The 21,525-nt window shown below is 44.1% G+C and overlaps 1 protein-coding gene across 3 annotated transcripts; it reads right to left on the bottom strand.

The window, feature by feature from the left end:
• Positions 1–1,888: 1,888 nt before the first annotated feature.
• Positions 1,889–14,790, bottom strand: LOC106604771 (V-type proton ATPase 116 kDa subunit a 3). Of its 3 annotated transcripts, none has more exons than XM_014199790.3 (20): positions 14,603–14,790; positions 13,516–13,650; positions 13,222–13,300; positions 12,780–13,018; positions 10,439–10,503; positions 10,153–10,279; positions 9,752–9,834; positions 9,542–9,635; positions 9,138–9,350; positions 8,775–8,925; positions 8,363–8,502; positions 8,073–8,230; positions 7,837–7,927; positions 7,572–7,690; positions 6,432–6,645; positions 5,953–6,063; positions 4,177–4,263; positions 3,885–4,005; positions 3,578–3,749; positions 1,889–3,388 (listed from the first exon to the last, which is right to left on the bottom strand). In XM_014199790.3, the coding sequence occupies exons 2-20, from the start codon at positions 13,630–13,632 to the stop codon at positions 3,295–3,297; spliced, it is 2,475 nt and encodes an 824-aa protein (XP_014055265.3). In that variant the 5' UTR covers positions 13,633–13,650; positions 14,603–14,790; the 3' UTR covers positions 1,889–3,294. The 3 variants fall into 3 exon arrangements, 2 of the variants coding, with proteins under 2 accessions (XP_014055265.3, XP_014055266.3); XM_014199791.3 differs by having other exon boundaries at positions 4,204–4,263; XR_006769865.2 differs by lacking the exon at positions 1,889–3,388 and having other exon boundaries at positions 3,630–3,749; positions 4,090–4,263.
• Between the last annotated feature and the right edge of the window lie 6,735 nt (positions 14,791–21,525).

Raw genomic sequence — 21,525 nt, 5'->3', positions numbered from 1 at the left:
TTTGAGTTAAAGAGAGGAATTAGGCAAGGTTGTCTTATCTCACTGTATTTATTTTTATTAATCACTCAACCTCTTTCAAATTCCTTAAATAATAGTCCTGTACAAGGTATTTTCATAGCTGGTAAAGAAATTATTATAACCAGCTGGCTGATGATACTACACTTTCTCTGAAAGACACTAGTCAGATTCCCATATCGATCAATGTGATATAATCCTTTTCCAAAGCATCTGGCCTATATCTTAATATTAATAAATGTGAAAGATTGTGTGACACCCTCATATTATGGCATTCCAGTAAAAGAAGAACTTACATATTTAGGCATAAACATTACTAAGGATCAGAAGTCTAGAGGCTTACTAAATTTTAACCCTCACATTAAAAAAAGCCAGAAGAAGCTAAATCAATGGCTACAGAGGGACTTATCCTTAAAAGGAAGAGTCCTAATAACCAAGACTGAAGGTATCTCTAGACTAACATATGCCGCTCTATCTTTATATCTTTATATTTCTCGCATGGAATAGCCTTCTTTTCTCAGAACAAGAATAGACTGACGAGTTTCAGAAGAAAGGTCTTTGTTTCTGGCCATTTTGAGCCTGTAATCGAACCCACAAATGCTGATGCTCCAGATACTTAACTAGTCTAAAGGCCAGTTTTATTGCTTCTTTAATGAGAACAACAGTTTTCAGCTGTGCTAACATAATTGCAAAAGGGTTTTCTAATGATCAATTAGCCTTTTAAAATGATAAACTTGGATTAGATAACACAACGTGCCATTGGAACACAGGAGTGATGGTTGCTGATAATGGGCCTCTGTACACCTATGTAGATATTCCATAAAAAAAATCTGCCGTTTCCAGCTACAATAGTCATTTACAACATTAACAATGTCTACACTGTATTTCTGATCAATTTGATGTTATTTAAATGGACAAAAAAGTGCTTTTCTTTCAAAAACAAGGACACTTCTAAGTGAGCCCAAACTTTTGAACGGTAGTGTATGCCTTATGTCATGCCTTATTGGAATGGTTTTATTGAGAATGTCTGTTGGAAAAAAGTTTGGATGTTGCCACACACATACCTACTTATTAACAAAATTAAGGAAGTTTCTTAAAAAATTATTTATAAATATTATCCCGCCAACCATTATATGAAGAAGTAAAAAAAAAAAAAGAATTCAAATTGTACCTTTTGTAATGACCACCCAGAAACAGTGTTGTATCTTTTTTGGCATTGTATTCATGTAAGGAATCTGTGGCAAGACATCAGTAGATTTATAATTGAACACATTTATGAAGATTTTACACTATATAGAGAGATGTGCTGCTTGATTCTTTACTTATGATAGAAATAAATTGAAACAATTTTATGTAATTCATTTCATTATTCTTTTGGCCAAATATCCTATTCCCCAATGTAAATTTACAAACAAAACATCTTATTACTTTGCAAAAAGAAATTGAACTATTATTGAACTAGGAAATTAAATACTCAGCCAACAAAAAAGCTATTAGAATGATCAATGTGTGTATGCCCCTTAAGGTCCTTGTGCAATGTGATATTGTACCCCCTAGCCCAAATGTCCTTTGTATATTTTTTATATATACTTGTGCTCCCATGTACTTTTTGTATTGATTTGTTAATAAAAAAAGAATAAATACAATTCTATATATTTTTTTAATAAAATACAATTTTAAAAATAATTAAATAAAGACGTTGTTGTGCTTCACATGCATTTACCCCACACTGTATCTGGTTCTTTAGGCTTAAATTGACTTAAACAATTATTAGAGTGAAAGTGAAATAATTCAATTAAGAATAAATGAGACCAATATTGATTCATGTGCATAATATTTAAGGAACAAGTCAAATCCACCCACACAAGAACCGTCAGAAAAAAATTGGCTTTAATTTCATTTCAGCCCTAGAGTTTAACACAGTGATAGTGCAAAGAGACAGACAGTACGATGTGAACATACAGAGAATGCGGCAGAACATTGGCAAAACATTGATCTTCATTCAGATGGTTCTCTGCTCAGATCAAAAAGAATGTGAATGACACATGAGTTTACAAGTTTCCCTTTTCATAATTCTTAACCGTGTTCAAATATAACATAAGAAAGAGGTGTTGAGTACCATAAAGGGTTGTTTATGTTACCATCTGTAGTAGGATGTCCCTTGGAATTATCCGTACCTAGGTATGACATGCGAGGGTTAGGTTAGTAAACATGCTGGAGCTAGAACCTCGTTGTCGTGCGTCCTTATTTTAGATAATACTACACCATCATAGCAAAATCATGTCTATGTGGACTCTCTTCAAGACCACAACATATGAGTTAAGACAATTGGTGTGTGCCTTATCTTTAGTGACTTTGAGATCACGGTCATGTGTGAAAGTCAATAGCACCCATTTTCTGAGTTATTCAACCATTTTCAAATAATGCTTTGAACGATAAACAGAGAGGCTGTGAATGTATTACTGTTAATATATTATTCAAACAACATATTATCTAAAGGTACATTACTGGAGGTTGGGACACATGGGGTGTGTTCGTAAATTCACTCTGGAGTGCGCTCAGAGTGCGCTCTGGGCTTTCATAAATTTAGAGCGTTGTTAGAGTGTCCTTTCGTGAATACAGAGCGTTTTGCTCTCGGGGTGTTCAGAGCACACACTGGACGCTCTGGCTGAGGAGTAGGGTTGATCCGAGCGTTCTGACCTCACAACGGCAGTCAAGCACCCGAGCTAACTGGCTGAAGTTGGCTAGCTTGCTAGCTACTTCCAGACACAAATGAGAGAACACCTCACTCTGACTATTTTATTCGCCCTAGCATAGCTGGTTAGACTGTTTTCGTTTTATCTAGGGCATTGGTGACTAACTGTGCTGCTGGCAACAATTTAATTAAGTTTTTCTGCAGACACCGGTCATATTCAACGGTGCTGCGTGTTCGTAAGTAAATACCTGTTGTTCTGAGCTCTGGCACACTCAGACGAGAGTTCTCTGAAATCAGAGTAGACAGCCAGAGTGAATTTACAGACCCACCCCATGATCAGCGCATAGAAGGAACAAGAAAGACATTGATTTTGATGACACAGCATGCATGCTGAAATAGGCACATAAACACTCCATACCATAGTGCAAAAGGCCTAAATGCATTCTTGTACATTGAACACATTTTACAAAACACCAAGCGTACAAAAAAAGACAGCAATCATTCTGAAATGTGTGCGGTTTGATAGGTGCAGAGCAAGTTAATATAACCATTCGGGAATCATAATTCATTGATCGTTTAAATGATCACAGAGCGGACGAGTCGTGGATTAGGGAAGAGAAGGAGAAAGGGTTCAGCTTGTAACCTGTTCCACTGTAGAATTTATTCTGGAACTCCACCCTAGGAGAGAGATAACATTTTCAAAAAACAACAGACAATATTGCATTACATTTTTTTCACGAATAATATGTTTGATCTTATTCTCCATTGACACACTCCTCTCCCCTTCGTCTAATTCCTTCCCACCATCTCTCACTCATTCTCACCCCCCCACCTCTACCCCTCCCTCCCTCCGTCCCCTTCTCTCACCAGTGCAGACGCAGGGCATGCAGGAAGGCAGACAGGCCCTCCATGACCAGCAGGATGGAGACTGTCAGCACCGCGAAGACGAAGAAGAATAGAAACAGGATCACAGATCCCATGTTGCCTTGCCAGGTCAGCGCGTTATGCAGCACCATCTCCCAGAGCACCTCCGACAGCTCTGGAGGGACGGAGGGTGAAAGGGGACACACTGAGTAGGCGCTAGAATGAGTTAGCACTCTTAAAGGAATGAGTCAGTGTGCGATCAGTAAGTCACTGTAAATCAGTGGGGAAAGTGTGTGTGCGTGTGACTCACGTGCGTGTGCAAGGCTGAGGGCCCACAGTCGTAGGTAGGAGGCTGTGTTGGAGATGCAGCCTAGACAGTACTCTATGGTGTGGATGGCCTGGTGCATGAATGCATCAGCAGCGTCAAAATCCTACAGAGACGCAGAGAGAATTAGCTTTTTTTTTTAAGACAGGGAAAAAGGGTAGAGAAGTTGGACGGAGTAATATGTTATTACTTGTGACACTAGCTCGGGCTATGAGTACATTGAAACGGAGCTAGCACGGGTAACACAGTGATGACTCGCTCCCCCTCTCCCTCTCACCACCACCTCCTCTCTGTGACTCCCCACCTCTCCCTGATGAGCATTGATGGAACTGTTCTCAGCCAACAGGGGTCGTCTGTCTCCTGCCTGGAAGACACAATCACATCAGACCCACTCACAGAGATTATAATACATACTGTATATAAATACATATATTAATACATAATAAACTCAGCAAAAAAAGAAACGTCCTCTCACTGTCAACTGCGTTTATTTTCAGCAATCTTAACATATGTAAATATTTGAATGAACATAAGATTCAACAACTGAGACAAATTGAACAAGTTCCACAGACATGTGACTAACAGAAATGGAATAATGTGTCCCTGAACAAAGTGTGGGTCAAAATCAAAAGTAACAGTCAGTATCTGGTGTGGCCACCAGCTGCATTAAGTACTGCAGTGTATCTCCTCCTCATGGACTGCACCAGATTTGCCAGATTCACTTGCTGTGAGATGTTACTCCACTCTTCCACCAAGGCACCTGCAAGTTCCCGGACATTTCTGGGGGGAATGGCCCTAGCCCTCACCCTCCGATCCAACAGGTCCCAGGCATGCTCAATGGGATTGAGATCCGGGCTCTTCGCTGGCCATGGCAGAGCACTGACATTCCTGTCTTGCAGGAAATCACGCACAGAACGAGCATTATGGCTGGTGGCATTGTCCTGCTGGAGGATCATGTCAGGATGAGCCTGCAGGAAGGGTACCACATGAGGGAGGAGGGTGTCTTCCCTGTTACGCACAGCGTTGAGATTACCTGCGATGACAACAAGCTCAGTCCGATGATGCTGTGACACACCGCCCCAGACCGTGACGGACCCTCCACCTCCAAATCGATCCCGCTCCAGAGTATAGAGTACAGACATTCCTTCGACGATAAACGCGAATCCGACCATCACCCCTGGTGAGACAAAACCGCGACTCGTCAGTGCAGAGCACTTTTTGCCAGTCCTGTCCGGTCCAGCGACGGTGGCTTTGTGCCCATAGGCGACGTTGTTGCCGGTGATGTCTGGTGAGGACCTGCCTTACAACAGGCCTACTTGCCCTCAGTCCAGCTTCTCTCAGCCTATTGTGGACAGTGTGAGCACTGATGGAGGGATTGCGCGTTCCTGGTGTAACTCGGGCAGTTGTTGTTGCCATCCTGTACCTGTCCCGCAGGTGTGATGTTCAGATGTACCGATCCTGTGCAGGTGTTGTTACACGTGGTCTGCCTTTGTGAGGACGATCAGCTGTCCATCCTGTCTCCCTGTAGCGCTGTCTTAGGCGTCTCACAGTACGGACATTGCAATTTATTGCCCTGGCCACATCTGCAGTCCTCATGCCTCCTTGCAGCATGTCTAAGGCACGTTCATGCAGATGAGCAGGGACCCTGGGCATCTTTCTTTTGGTGTTTTTCAGAGTCAGTAGAAAGGCCTCTTTAGTGTCCTACGTTTTCATTACTGTGACCTTAATTGCCTACCGTCTGTAAGCTGTTAGTGTCTTAACGACCGTTCCACAGGTGCATGTTCATTAATTGTTTATGGTTCATTGAACAAGCATGGCAAACAGTGTTTAAACCCTTTACAATGAAGATCTGTGAAGTTATTTGGATTTTTACCAATTATCTTTGAGAGACAGGGTCCTGAAAAGGGGACGTTTATTTTCTTGCTGAGTTTACGTATATTACACATACAGATGTTATACACATAAGACTAAACAAAGTCATCCTAGATACTTACACTCAAATCAATAGGCATAGCACACGTCCAGACAAGACACACACAACACAGTTTCTCACCATGTGCCGGTGCTTCCTCCTGTGTGTGATGTATTGATGGATGGGTTTCCCCAGCAGCAGGACTGGAACAGAACACAGCGCCAGTACCACCAGGACCTTCTGCACCACCACCTACAGTACAGAGAGAGAGGGAGTTAGAACGTCACACACACACACACACACACACACACACACACACACACACACACACACACACACACACACACACACAAACACACACACACACACACACACACACACACACACACACGAGTGCATGTTGTATTTTGGAGAGAGCCTGCTGCCATACTATTGTTTACCTATAGATTATATTTTCAAGGACTCAGCTAACATTACGCATACTTTAGACAAATAAGTACATTGGAGTGAGCGCGTTGTGTGCCCTTCCATGCCTTACCACAAACATACCAGTCCTGTACAGTGGCACCAGGTTTCCCCACAAAACACACACATTCAGACAGACACATTCAGACAGATACCTGTCCTCCGTAGAGGGGCGGGTTGTCCTTGTTCTCGGTGAATAGGAACATGTCTATGAAGTGGATGAGGATGCTGGGGGCGGAGTTAGAGTGGGTCGTGTCGAAGGCCAGCCACTTGAAGATGACCATGAAGACCAGGTAACCAAACAGACACAGCATGAAGAACAGCTCTGGGATCAGTACCAGGAACACACTGCTCAACTGGTTAAAGTGTCTGGCGGGATGGGGGAGAGAGGGATGGGTAGAGTGGGAGAGGGATGAATAGAGAGAGACAAAGAGAGAAGTGGGTGGGTAGAGGGAGAGGGATTAGTAGAGAGAGATGGGTAGAGAGGGAATCGTAGGTTTATGAGTAAGGAATGCATAGGCAGAAGGATGGGTTTGAGTAGAGAGAGAGGGGTAGGGATAGCAAGAGGGATGGTGAGAAAATTATTCGTTTACAGTGATACTCCCTTGCAGTTCCATACACACTAGGATTGGGGTCAATTCAGGAAGTACACTCAAATTCTAATTCTCTACAATGCTTTTCAATGAAAAAAAAGTGAAATTGGAATATGGTTAACTTTCTGAATTGAAAAGGAATTGACCCCAACACGTACGTACGTACGCACGCACGCACGCACGCACGCACGCACGCACGCACGCACGCACGCACGCACGCACGCACGCACGCACGCACGCACGCACGCACGCACGCACGCACGCACGCACGCACGCACGCACGCACGCACGCACGCACGCACGCACGCACGCACGCACGCACGCACGCACGCACGCACGCACGCACGCACGCACGCACGCACGCACGCACGCACGCACGCACGCACGCACGCACGCACGCACGCACGCACGCACGCACGCACGCACGCACGCACGCACGCACGCACGCACGCACGCACGCACGCACGCACGCACGCACGCACGCACGCACGCACGCACGCACGCACGCACGCACGCACGCACGCACGCACGCACGCACGCACGCACGCACGCACGCACGCACACACACACACACACACACACACACACACACACACACACACACACACACACACACACACACACACACACACACACACACACACACACACACACACACACACACACACACACACACACACACATACACACGCATTCCCTCACATGTAGTTGAAGAAGGCCAGACAGACTCCGAAGGTCATGTGGATGACCCCGATAATGACAGACATCTTCATCTTGTAGGAGTTGAGGAACGTCAGGTGGTTGTTGGACATACCCCAAACCTGAGAGGGACAGACAGACAGCACAGCTACTCATAAGAACAGTCACGGAAACAATCAAGAGATGAGAGATGAGGAAGAGATAGATGGAGAGTGAGAGATGGAGGAGTGAGAGAAAGATGGAGGCAGCGTGAGGTGCATTTCCATACCGGGTCGATTCCAAAGGGATAGGGTCCAGTAAAAACCCCAGTGATGTTAGGGTCCAGGGACAGGAAGTTGTTCTCTTTAACAGTTGTTGGACTAAGAGAAAAAGACAGCGAGAGAGAGAGACACAAAACTCATATTGTAAACATAACATACAGGACAATCAGAAAAGTGATTGTGGCGCTGTTATGCATGTGTGAGTGACGGGCATGGGCACACGTGTGTGTGTGTGTGTCCTTACTTCCACTCTCCGTTCTCAAACATGGGTCCTACATGCCAGCCGGAGCTGAAGGGGCTGAGTCCTCTGCTAAAACACTCATTGTAGATGGCCCCAGTGTAGACAGAGAACAGTCCCATCAACAGGATCAGATAACGTCCTCCAAACATCATCCTCCAGATCTAACCCACACACATAGACATTATATTAGGACTGTTCCTCTGAATCAGTCTCCCAATTTAGAGGGTGTGTATGAAAAGGTGTGACTGTGTGTGTGTGTGTGGTGTGTGTGTGTGTGTGTGTGTCTGTGTGACCTCATTAGTGTTGTTCCTGAGTTTGGGGTCCTTCTCCTCCAGAACCATCCAGAGGGCAGCCAGGGACATCAGCAGACCGTGACCCACGTCCCCAAACATCACGGCAAACAGGAAGGGGAACGTGATGATGGTGTACACCGCTACAGAGACAGGGGGGAGGAGGGAATGAGAGAGAGTGGAAAAAGAGAAAGGGAGATATGGGGAAAGGAGAGCGAGGGCGAGGGTAATGGAGAGAGGTTAGCCAGAGAAAGTAGGAGAGGAGAAAACAGAGAGAGGGGCAAATGAGAGAAGGGGGGCATAATAGTTTTGATCGTTGACATATACCAGAGGAGATGGTTCTTCCCTAGGTTGTTGGCTGGTTAGAGGTTGGAAGTGACCGCTAAATGAATTGATGTATTGATTGGACTGATACCTGGGTTGACCTCGCGGTAACTGGCCACTCCGTAGGCGTCTACAATGTTCTGGAAGCCTGCAGTGAAGGAGTTGGTGGGAAACAAGGTAGGAGGAGGTGTGGAGCAGGGGAGGCGGTTGTAGAACGAGTCCACCCCGCTGCCACTCTTCCTCTGATGGGTTAGAGACAGAGAGAAGATGAAGGGGCTTAAAGTCATATAAGTTTAGGGTACTGTGTAAAATGACATCCATTCCTTGATTTCAACAGCGTGACAACAACATACAACTAACTCGCTCTTGTTGCGTTAGTCAACCGCACAATCGCTGTCCCTCTATTCTCCTGTGTCTCCCAACTCCCCGTCCCTGCTTCCTTCCCCTCGCTCACCCCTCCTTCCCTCAGGGCGCTCTGTAGTTCGGGCAGCTTGCTGACGGGACACCAGGCTTCAGCGATCAGACACTTGTCGGTGACGGAGGGGCTGCAGAGGTTCAGTACGGCCTGGACTGCCTTAGACTTCTGGACCCGCACCTTCCACTGGGGCAACACCACTACTGCACGCACCAACATCTGCTGGAGGAACTGCTCTGTCTGAGAGAGGACCTGAGGAGGGGAGGGCAGTGGGGTGAAGGACGAAAGGGGGAGGTGTGGATTAGAGACGGAGTTCGAGGCAACTTTACAGACAGTAAACGTTCGCTCTGTTCGCTGCTCCCAAGGATTTCTAGTGAAGTTTAGTGATGCAGCAACAAAGTTGAAGGTGAATGCATTTTATACAGCGCTAGTGTCTGACTTACTGATTTGATGTCTTCAATTCTGCCCTGCAGTCCCTGGAGAATTTCCTCTCTCTCCGTGGGGCTGTCAGGATACGCAAACACCTGCGTGTGGAAGCTGGAAATGCAAGTTATCAAGGAGGTGCAAGAAAGACAAGGGTCATTAAACAAGCATGCACATGGACCACCGCAATGTGGTAAATGACACCACAAGAAGTGGACAGGTTTACTCACCAATCACAGATCTTCTTGACCTTCTGTCCGATCTGATCTCCCCAGTAGGATATGAGGAACACTGTCCACTGCACCATCTCCCCCTGCAATCCCATCACATATTAGAAATGTTGATGCATTGACCATCTTGTTTGTCACTCTTACTTAAAAGGAAAATTCCACCCCCCAAATTTGTTTTTGTTTCATTTAGTATTTGTTTCAAGATATAAAACTTCCAAAATACAGAAATACAGCCGGTATTATGCATTTAGCATTTGATGCAACTTGATTGCTGATATGCAAAACATTTTGGGACTATATCAATTATGGACTAATGAAACAAATACCAAAAGATAGGGTGGAGTTTTACTTTAAGTATAACTTTTCTCTTCATTTCTTTCCTCCTCTCCCTCTCTCCTCACCGTTTCAGGATGCTCCAGCTGCTCCTCCATCTCTCTGAAGTTCACGACGATGTAACCGCGGCATGCTCGCCATAGCAACCGCTCAAACGATGGGACTTTCCAGGGGTGGACCACACCGGCCACAAAACTGCAGAAGAGAGAAGGATGAGAGACGAGCCAAAAAAATAGGCAAGTTGGCAAAAGAGGATGTTGACCAACTGGAAAATCGATCATTGTCCAGAGCCAATGGAAGAAAAAAAAATAAGGTGGAAGGACACTGGCAATCGCTTTCACCAATGATGTTTACCGGAGGTGGACATCCTGTCGGTTAGGCTCCAATATGCCTACTGTTTCACGTAGAGGAGGTGGAGCCTGTAAGAGGAAACAATAAAAAGGGTTTGGGAGACTTTAACACATCCAAACAGTAGTTTTAGTTCTCTGAGGGAGTATGTCTGGTTGAGAGAGAGAGAGAAATTAAATGATAAATTATACAGACAACAAATTCCAATTGGCTATACTTAAACTCTTTAACATCATCCTTAGCTCTTGCATCTTCCCCCAATATTTGGAACCAAGGACTGATCACCCCAATCCACAAAAGTGGAGCGAAATTTAACCCCAATAACTACCGTGGGATATGTGTCAACAGCAACCTTGGGAAAATCCTCTGCATTATCATTAACAGCAGACACATGCATTTCCTCAGTGAAAACAATGTACTGAGCAAATGTCAAATTGGCTTTTTACCAAATTACCGTAGGACAGACCATGTATTCACCGTGCACACTCTAATTGACAAACAAACAAAACAAAACAAAGGCAAAGTCTTCTCATGCTTTGTTAATTTAAAAAAAGCCTTTGACACAATTTGGCATGAGGGTCTGCTATACAAATTGATGGAAAGTGGTGTTGGGGGAGAAACATACTACATTCTAAAATCCATGTACACAAACAACAAGTATGCGGTTAAAATTGGCAAAAAACACACACATTTCTTTCCAAAGGACCGTGGGGTGAGACAGGGATGCAGCTTAAGCCCCACCCTCTTCAACATATATATCAACGAATTGGCGAGGGCACTAGAACAGTCTGCAGCACACGGCCTCACCCTACTATAATCTGAAGTCAAATGTCTACTGTTTGCTGATGATCTGGTGCTTCTGTCCCCAACCAAGGAGGGCCTACAGAAGCACCTAGATTTTCTGCACAGATTCTGTCAGACCTGGGCCCTGACAGTAAATCTCAGTATAACAAAAATAATGGTGTTCTAAAAAAGGTCTAGTTGCCAGGACCACAAATACAAATTCCATCTAGACACCGTTGCCCTAGAGCACACAAAAAAACGATACATACCTCGGCCTAAACATCAGCGCCACAGGTAACTTCCACAAAGCTGTGAACGAGCTGAGGCAAAGCAAGAAGGGCCTTCTATGCCATCAAAAGGAACCGAAAATTCAACATACCAATTAGGATCTGGCTAAAAATACTTGAATCAGTTATAGAACTCATTGTCCTGTGTGGTTGTGAGGTCTGGGGTCCGCTCACCAACCAAGAATTCACAAAATGGGACAGACACCAAATTGAGACTGCATGCAGAATTCCGCAAAAATATCCTCTGTGTATAGCGTAAAACACCAAATAATGCATGCAGAGCAGAATTAGGCTGATACCCGCTAATTATCAAAATCCAGAAAAGAGACGTTAAATTCTACAACCACCTAAAAGAAAGCGATTCCCAAACCATCCATAACAAAGCCATCACCTACAGAGCGATGAACCTGGAGAAGAGTCCCCTAAGCAAGCTGGTCCTGGGCCTCTGTTCGCAAACACAAACAAACCCTACAGAGCCCCAGGACAGAAACACAATTAGAGCCAACCAAATCATGAGAAAACAAAAAGATAATTACTTGACACATTGGAAAGAATTAACAAAAAAACAGAGCAAACTAGAATGCTATTTGGCCCTAAAAAGAGAGTATACAGTGGCAGAATACCTGACCACTATGACTGACCCAAACTTAAGGAAAACTTTGACTATATACAGACTCAGTGAGCATAGCCTTGCTATTGAGAAAGGCCACCATGGGCAGACCTGACTCTCAAGAGAAGACAGGCTATGTGCACACTGCCCACAAAATGAGGTGGAAACTGAGCTGCACTTCCTAACCTCCTGCCAAATGTATGACCATATTAGAGACACATATTTCCCTCAGATTACACAGATCCACCAAGAATTCGAAAACAAACCCAATTTTGATAAACTCCCATATCTACTGGGTGAAATACCACAGTGTGCCGTCACAGCAGCAAATTTTGCGACCTGTTGCCACAAGAAAAGGTCAACCAGTGAAGAACAAACGCCATTGTAAATACAACCCATATTTATGTTTAGTTATTTTCCCTTTTGTACTTTAACTATTTGCACATCGCTACAATACTGTATTTGGTCATAATATGACATTTGAAAGTCTTTATTATTTTGGAACTTCTGTGAGTGTAATGTTTACTGTTAATTTGCATTGTTTATTTCACTTTTGTTTATTTATCTACTTCACTTGCTCTGGCAATGTTAGCATGTTTCCCATGCCAATAAAGTTCTTAAATTGAAATTGAATTGAGAGGGTGGTGATGGGAGGTGTAGTTTTGACCTGTGAGGCGGTGAGGGAGTGGGTCTGGGTGAGAACTCCTTTGTACTGGCTGAGCTGAATCAGCTGGGTTCTGAGACCGTCTCTGTTCCTGGACACCTCTTTGAGCTCCCTGGCCAGCCTCTCACTCTCCTCCTCAATGGTGAGCAACTCTCTGGGCTGGGGGGCCAAGGGGTTCGGGCAGGGGATCGGGCCATGGAAGGGGGGCAACAGGGACCTATTGATCTCCTGCTCCAGGAACGCTGAGTGGAGAGAAAGATGAAAAGACAGAGAGATGGAGGGAGAGACAGGGAGAAAGATATGGAAGGATAGAAAGACCGAAGGAGAGAGAGAAAGAGAAATGCATAGGAGAAAACCGTCAAACAATTTTCCTGTTATTAGGATAGAGGTTTTAATGAGCGGCCTTGGTTTAGGTGACCATAGTGTGAGAGATCTAGATACTCACTGAAAGTTTTCTCCAGTTCCTGACATCGTCTCACTTCCCCCACAAACTTCCTCTGGAAGGAGTTGACATTGGGGTTCAACTGATTCACCACGGAGGGAATTAGCAAAAGAGAGAGTTAGTTACTCACAAGTTATTCACACTAGGCTTTATTTAGTTGACACGTCATTAACGTCAAACCTAGTTATTCATAGCAAGACGGTTGAGATATTAGTTGCAGCTATTAGTTCTAAGCCAGTGAATCTTTAGTCATGCGAAGATATGAGACAAACAAGATCAGGGGAGAACAGAACTCACGTCTCTGAACTCGACCAGGCCCAGTTCTCCCAGTTCACTGACACAGTTATAGGCCGAACTAGACTGGAGGAAGAGCTGCACCAGGCATACCTCCTCACTACGGAACATAGAACCCATCGCCACCTAGAGATAGGCCTAGAGGGAGAGGGGGAGAGAAGAGAGCAAGAGAGAGAGGGAAGTTGGTTAAGAAGGTAGAGAAAGAGACACAGCTGGAAAGGAGATTGGATAGAAGGAGTAAATAGATAAGAGTAATGAGAGATAAGGAGAAGAGATAGATTGTGGTAATTGTATTAAAGTGCACGGCAAGAGGCTAAACTCTTGAGGTAGGACACTACCAGAGCAATAGGCCTACACCCGTGGCTTCAAAAACAGCTGACAGAAGGCAGTTGCAGAAAAGGGAAGGATGAATTCAGGCCCCTCTGACTAACTGAAAAAGTCACATGAATTGCAAAACAATGGAATTTCCACTTCCCAACTAATGAAATGCTGACAGCAAGTCAATACATCTATCCTTAGGTCTCGATACACGACCACCCTTCATGTGGGTAACTAAAATAGGTCCACAGTGAGGAATTTCAAGGACTTTTCGGAGAGACTGGAGAGAGACTGAACGAATAGACTACACAATGAGTGATAGGTTCGGTTTCGCTTTACCAGAAAAATGTGCACCACCCACAAATGCCGCGAATTCGTCCAGCATCAATCATTCCAAACGAATTTAATGTAACAATTTCGCGGGGAGAGTTGCTGTCATCATGAGACATTGTTGGCAACATTGTATGCAAAAGTTGGCAAATGTCCCCGTCCCCCCCCCCCTCTTGTCAGTCAAAACAAAACAAAACACGGATCCTGTTTGGCGACTATGTTTCCATACATTGCATTATTAGGCTATAAATCAGTTATTATTATTACATCAGTTATTATTAGGCAACTTATATTTTTCCAATGTCAGCATCTCAAATAGCTTACAACAGAAGGTTCAAGTTATCCACATACCTGTAACTGAAATTAGACAACTTGTTGACCGACCTCCATATACGAATCTATCCTTTGAGAACAAAGCACGTTGCAAATGTATAAACTTTACCTGTTTTCTTCAATCTGTCCCGCTCAATCGAATGTGATGGCTGTTTGTGAGAGTTAGCTCGAGATGACAGAAAAGAACAACAAACAGTGTCAAACAAATCTCTTGACGGTAACGTCAGTTTCTTAACATTCTACTGTACAGTCACCCGTACACTTGTATTCTGCCAGCAGCACAAATGATGACGTCACTTTCGTTGCCTTAAAAAAAACTGCATTTCAAAACATTGCAATGTGGATAATTAATTCAAAAGATATACTTTTTTTTAAATCAATGACCACTTCTATTGTGACAATAAGAAAATGCACTGGGTAATTTCTGAAAACAGATACAAATTATGGGTGTTTTTTAAATTTATTAATACCAATAATGACAAAATACAATGTTGATGCTGGTATGTTGAGAATATTGGGCTGTAGAGAGAAAACGTTCCTACCTATCTTAGCTAAAGTGGGGTGGAAAATACTCAGTAGTGTCTCTACTACCAAATAGGGTTCGTTTTGGAGTGGGACTGTGTCATACCCAGGAGCACTTTGTTCTAGGTCCCCTCCATAGCCCCATTCACTGTAATAGACTGTACATGGGATACATATTGGCTTGTGGAGAGAAAGCCCCCATACAAAGATAACCATATTAGGTTAGTAGAGACCCTACTGAGTATTTCCCACCCGCCTTTAGCTGAGACAGGTAGAAAAGTTCTCTCTACAAGCCAATAAGAATCCCATGTACAGTCTATTACAGAACACAGCATTGGGCGCTATAGAGGGGGTGGAGAACTAAGTGCTGCTGGGCATATATGACACAGTCCCCCTCCAAATCTACACAGTTTGGTTAGTAGAGACCCTACTGAGAATTTCCCACCCCACTCTAGCTGAAACAAGTAGAAAGGTTCTCTCTACAAGCCAATAAGTATAACCGTGTATTGCATGGCAGGAGTGGGTGGAGAAAGGATTTTTTTTTTAACCTTTATTTAACCAGGTAGGCCAGTGGAGAACAAGTTCTCATTTACAACTGCGACCTGGCCAAGATAAAGCAAAGCAGTGTGACACCAACAACACAGAGTTACACATGGGATAAACAAACGTACAGTCAATAACACAATAGAAAAATCTATATACAGTGTGTGCAAATGTAGTAAGATTAGGGAGGTAAGGCAATAAATAGGCCATAGTGGCGAAATAATTACAATTTAGCAATTAAACACTGGAGTGATTGATGTGCAGAAGATGAATGTGCAAGTAGAGATACTGGGGTGCAAAGGAGAAAAAAATAATAACAATATGGGGATGAGGTAGTTGGGTGGGCTATTTACAGATGGGCTGTGTACAGGTGCAATGATCGGTAAGCTGCTCTGACAGCTGATGCTTAAAGTTAGTGAGGGAGATAAGACTCCAGCTTCAGTGATTTTTGCAATTCGTTCCAGTCATTGGCAGCAGAGAACCGGAAGGAAAGGCGGCCAAAGGTGGAGTTGGCTTTGGGGATGACCAGTGAAATATACCTGCTGGAGCATGCTACAGGCAGGTGCTGCTATGGTGACCAGTGGGCTGAGATAAGGCGGGGCTTTACCTAGCAAAGAATTATAGATGACCTGGAGCCAGTGGGTTTGGCAATGAATATGAAGAGGGCCAGCCAACGAGAGCATACCGGTCGCAGTGGTGGGTAGTATATGGGGCTTTGGTGACAAAACGGATGGCACTGTGATAGACTACATCCAATTTGCTGAGTAGAGTGTTGGAGGCTATTTTGTAAATGACATCACCGAAGTCAAGGATCGGTAGGATAGTCAGTTTTACGAGGGTATGTTTGGCAGCATGAGTGAAGGATGCTTTGTTGCGAAATAGGAAGCCGATTCTAGATTTAATTTTGGATTGGAGATGCTTAATGTGAGTCTGGAAGGAGAGTTTACAGTCTAACTAGACACCTAGGTATAAGGAGTCACCAGTACTCTGTATTAAACCAGGTGCTCAGCACAAGAGACCCATTTAACATTTACATTTACATTTAAGTCATTTAGCAGACGCTCTTATCCAGAGCGACTTACAAATTGGTGCATTCACCTTATGATATCCAGTGGAACAACCACTTTACAATAGTGCATCTAAATCTTTTAAGGGGGGGGGGGTTAGAAGGATTACTTTATCCTATCCTAGGTATTCCTTAAAGAGGTGGGGTTTCAGGTGTCTCCGGAAGGTGGTGATTGACTCCGCTGTCCTGGCGTCGTGAGGGAGCTTGTTCCACCATTGGGGTGCCAGAGCAGCGAACAGTTTTGACTGGGCTGAGCGGGAACTGTGCTTCCTCAGAGGTAGGGAGGCGAGCAGGCCAGAGGTGGATGAACGCAGTGCCCTTGTTTGGGTGTAGGGCCTGATCAGAGCCTGAAGGTACGGAGGTGCCGTTCCCCTCACAGCTCCGTAGGCAATCACCATGGTCTTGTAGCGGATGCGAGCTTCAACTTGAAGCCAGTGGAGAGAGCGGAGGAGCGGAGTGACGTGAGAGAACTTGGGAAGGTTGAACACCAGACGGGCTGCGGCGTTCTGGATGAGTTGTAGGGGTTTAATGGCACAGGCAGGGAGCCCAGCCAACAGCGAGTTGCAGTAATCCAGACGGGAGATGACAAGTGCCTGGATTAGGACCTGCGCCGCTTCCTGTGTGAGGCAGGGTCGTACTCTGCGAATGTTGTAGAGCATGAACCTACAGGATCGGGTCACCGCCTTGATGTTAGTGCAGAACGACAGGGTGTTGTCCAGGGTCACGCCAAGGTTCTTAGCACTCTGGGAGGAGGACACAAGGGAGTTGTCAACCGTGATGGCGAGATCATGGAACGGGCAGTCCTTTTGCAGATACTATTGAGTAATTCCAATAACATATATTTGTATTTTATTCAAAGTGTATTTATTTAAATATAGCCTACACAAAAGCTTTCAATATACCAGCATTTTTGTAAACTTTCAAAATAAATTCTGGTATAAATAATAAAAAATGTAAAATACGTCAAATTATACATGTATTTTTTCAGAGGTTGTTGCAATGCTGTGATGTTTTAAAATGTTTTATTGCTAGTCAAAGTTTAGCATGTCTTTGCCGGGGGACTTTTTTTTATACATACATTTTGCAATCGTCCTGCCAGCATAATATCCTGCCGGTAGGAGAATGGTAATCCTGAGTACTGTCTTTGGTGAAGTTCTTAGGGAAAGGAGCGAGAGAAATTACTCGCCCTTCCCGTTCGCTGGTTTCATGTCATATTATTTGTTAACGTTCCCAAACTTTATTTACATAGGTCAGAGGCCTAAGGACAGACTGGATAGATGGCAAGTGGACATTTAAAAACATGTTGAGTTTTCTACCCTACAGTATATATATTATTCTCTATTTTCCCCCCATCTTAGCCCAAATTCCTCAAGCAGCCTTATTAAAAAAACACAAACTTGCAGCTGCAGACTGGGACATGCATTGGGCCCTGGCATTTTATCCACACCAGCCCACATCACGTTGTGCATGCCACCATACACACACACATACACCCTAACCCTACACACCCTACTTAGACAGGCAGTAGTGCTGACACACAACATTGGCAGTACAGTACAGCGTTTCTCAACCACTTCTGTTCCAGTGTCTGGCGAGATTCGATCCTCCTCTTTTTTAACCAGAACATGTTTAAAACAAATACAATATGTAAAAGCACCACTGGAGATACACTCACCACTATAACTGCGTCTCTGTCTGGATATACAACTCACCACTATAACTGTGTCTCTGTCTGGAGATACAACTCACCACTATAAGTGTCTCTGTCTGGAGATACAACTCACCACTATAACTGTCTCTGTCTGGAGATACAACTCACCACTATAACTGTCTCTGACTGGAGATACAACTCACCACTATAACTGTCTCTGTCTGGAGATACAACTCACCACTATAACTGTGTCTCTGTCTGGAGATACAACTCACCACTATAACTGTGTCTCTGTCTGGAGATACAACTCACCACTATAATCGTGTCTCTGTCTGGAGATACAACTCACCACTATAACTGTGTCTCTGTCTGGAGATACAACTCACCACTATAACTGTGTCTCTGTCTGGAGATACAACTCACCACTATAACTGTGTCTCTGTCTGGAGATACAACTCACCACTATAACTGTGTCTCTGTCTGGAGATACAACTCACCACTATAACTGTGTCTCTGTCTGGAGATACAACTCACCACTATAACTGTCTCTGTCTGGAGATACAACTCACCACTATAACTGTGTCTCTGTCTGGAGATACAACTCACCACTATAACTGTCTCTGTCTGGAGATACAACTCACCACTATAACTGTCTCTGTCTGGAGATACAACTCACCACTATAACTGTCTCTGTCTGGAGATACAACTCACCACTATAACTGTCTCTGTCTGGAGATACAACTCACCACTATAACTGTGTCTCTGTCTGGAGATACAACTCACCACTATAACTGTGTCTCTGTCTGGAGATACAACTCACCACTATAACTGTCTCTGCTCTAGACATACGTGTTGCCTCCATGTTGTGCTGTCTATCTGTCTCAGCATCTTCTCTGCTGTCACTTTGTGCTTCTTCTTGTTCTCCGTCTGTCTGCTTAAACCATATAAGTTATAAAAGCCAAGCTAATGACTTAGGCTATATAGCAAATTAGTGCCTGTCATTTGTGCTCCCCTGAATCATCACCTACCCTAAGTGTTAATTACTATTACAGGGCTCCAGACTAACATTTTACACTGGTGTCAATAACTTTTACAGTTGGTGGCAGTGTCCCAGTCATTCATGCTTTATTAAGAAGTATAATAAAATAGGCTACTGAGATATTCAATCACTAAGTTGTTTCATCTAACACGTCCAAGCAGGAATGCATGATTCAAGATATTTTGATGCGCAACATAATCCAGTAATTTGTCATGAATTTTGGGTTGACAATTAGAATATAGTTGCTATATTACTGTCAAAATAGGACACCAGAATTTCCCGATTTGTTGTTTTGTTCATAGGCTAAATAATTTGGGGTTCAAATCCTGAGAAAGTGGAAACTCAAAACACTAACTAAATCGCTAAATCTAAATATAATACCCACTGCTAGTAGCCATGTATTCATCCAACAGTACATTTAGTGTCCTAATAAAATGTGCAGTTGTAAGCTATTACCCATGGGACCTTAGGCCTATGCCCTCGCAATGGCCGGTGTGCAAATTCCGAGCACACGCTGCTCCATATGATCTCAAAAGCCATATCAAATATCTTGGTTGTAAAATAGTGGCTATTGAGCTGAATATTGAAAGTTGAGAAATACAAAATATACAGTGCATTCAGAAAGTATTCAGACTCCTTCCCTTTTTCCACATTTTGTTACATTACAGCCCTGTTCTAAAATTCGCATCAATCTAGACACAATACACCATAATGACCCTGAAGTCTCCATCGCTAACTATAACATTTTCCGCCAAGATAGAAATGCCAAAGGGGGCGGTGTTGCAATCTACTGCAAAGATAGCCTGCAGAGTTCTGTATTAGTATCCAAGTCTGTACTCAAACAATTTGAGCTTCTACTTCTAAAAATTCACCTTTCCAGAAATAAGTCTCTCACTGTTGCCGCTTGCTATAGACCTCCCTCTGCCCCCAGCTGTGCCCTTGATACCATATGTGAATTGATTGCCCCCATCTATCTTCTGAGCTTGTGCTACTAGGTGACCTAAACTGGGACTTGCTTAACACCCCGGCCATCCTACAATCTAAGCTTGACGCCCTCAATCTCACACAAATTACCAATGAACCTACCAGGTACAACCCCAAATCCGTAAACACGGGCACCCTCATAGATGTCATCCTAACTAACTCGCCCTCCAAATACACCTCTGCTGTTTTCAATCAAGATCTCAGCGATCAATTCCTCATTGCCTGCATCCGAAATGGGTCTGTGACCAAACGACCACCCCTCATCACTGTCAAACGCTCCCTAAAACACTTCTAATCGACCTGGCCGGGGTATCCTGGAATGACATTGACCTCATCCTGTCAGTAGATGATGCCTGGCTATTCTTTAAACGTGCCTTCCTCACCATCTTAAATAAGCATGCCCCATTCAAAAAATGTAGAACTAGGAATAGATATAGTCCTTGGTTCACTCCAGACTTGTCTGCCCTTGACCAGCACAAAAACATCTCTTCTGCATTAGCATCGAATAGCCCCCGTGATATGCAACTTTTCAGGGAAGTTAGGAACAAATATATAGGAAAGCTAAGGCTAGCTTTTTCAAACAGAAATTTGCATCCTGTAGTACTAACTCAAAAAAGTTCTGGGACACTGTAAAGTCCATAGAGAATAAGAGCACCTCCTCCCAGCTGCCCACTGCTCTGAGGCTAGGAAACACTGTTACCACCGATAAAGCCACTATAATGCCACTAGCATCCTTCACTCATGCTGCCAAACATACCCTCGTAAAACTGACCATCCAACAGATCCTCGACTTCGGTGATGTCATCTATAAAATAGCCTGAAACACTCTACTCAACAAATTGGATGCAGTTTATCACAGTGCCATCCGTTTTGTCACCAAAGCCCCATACACTACCCACCATTGCGACCTGTATGCTCTCGTTGGTTGGCCCTCTTCATACTCATCGCCAAACCCACTGGCTACAGGTTATCTACAAGTGTCTGCTAGGTAAAGCCCCACCTTATCTCAGCTCACTGGTCACCATAGCAGCACCCACTCGTAGCACGCACTCCAGCAGTTATATCTCACTGGTCACCCCCAAAGCCAATTCCTCCTTGGTCATCTTTCCTTCCAGTTCTCTGCTGCCAATGACTGGAACGAACTGCAAAAATCACTGAAGCTGGAGACTCATACAGTGGCGAAAAGAAGTATTTGATCCCCTGCTGATTTTGTAAGTTTGCCCACTG

Source organism: Salmo salar, chromosome 05, assembly GCF_965601325.2.
Source record: "Salmo salar chromosome 05, fSalSal1, whole genome shotgun sequence".
NCBI lineage: Eukaryota > Metazoa > Chordata > Actinopteri > Salmoniformes > Salmonidae > Salmo > Salmo salar.
The sequence above is the reverse complement of the archived record's forward strand: the minus strand, read 5'-3'. Positions and strand labels throughout refer to the sequence as shown.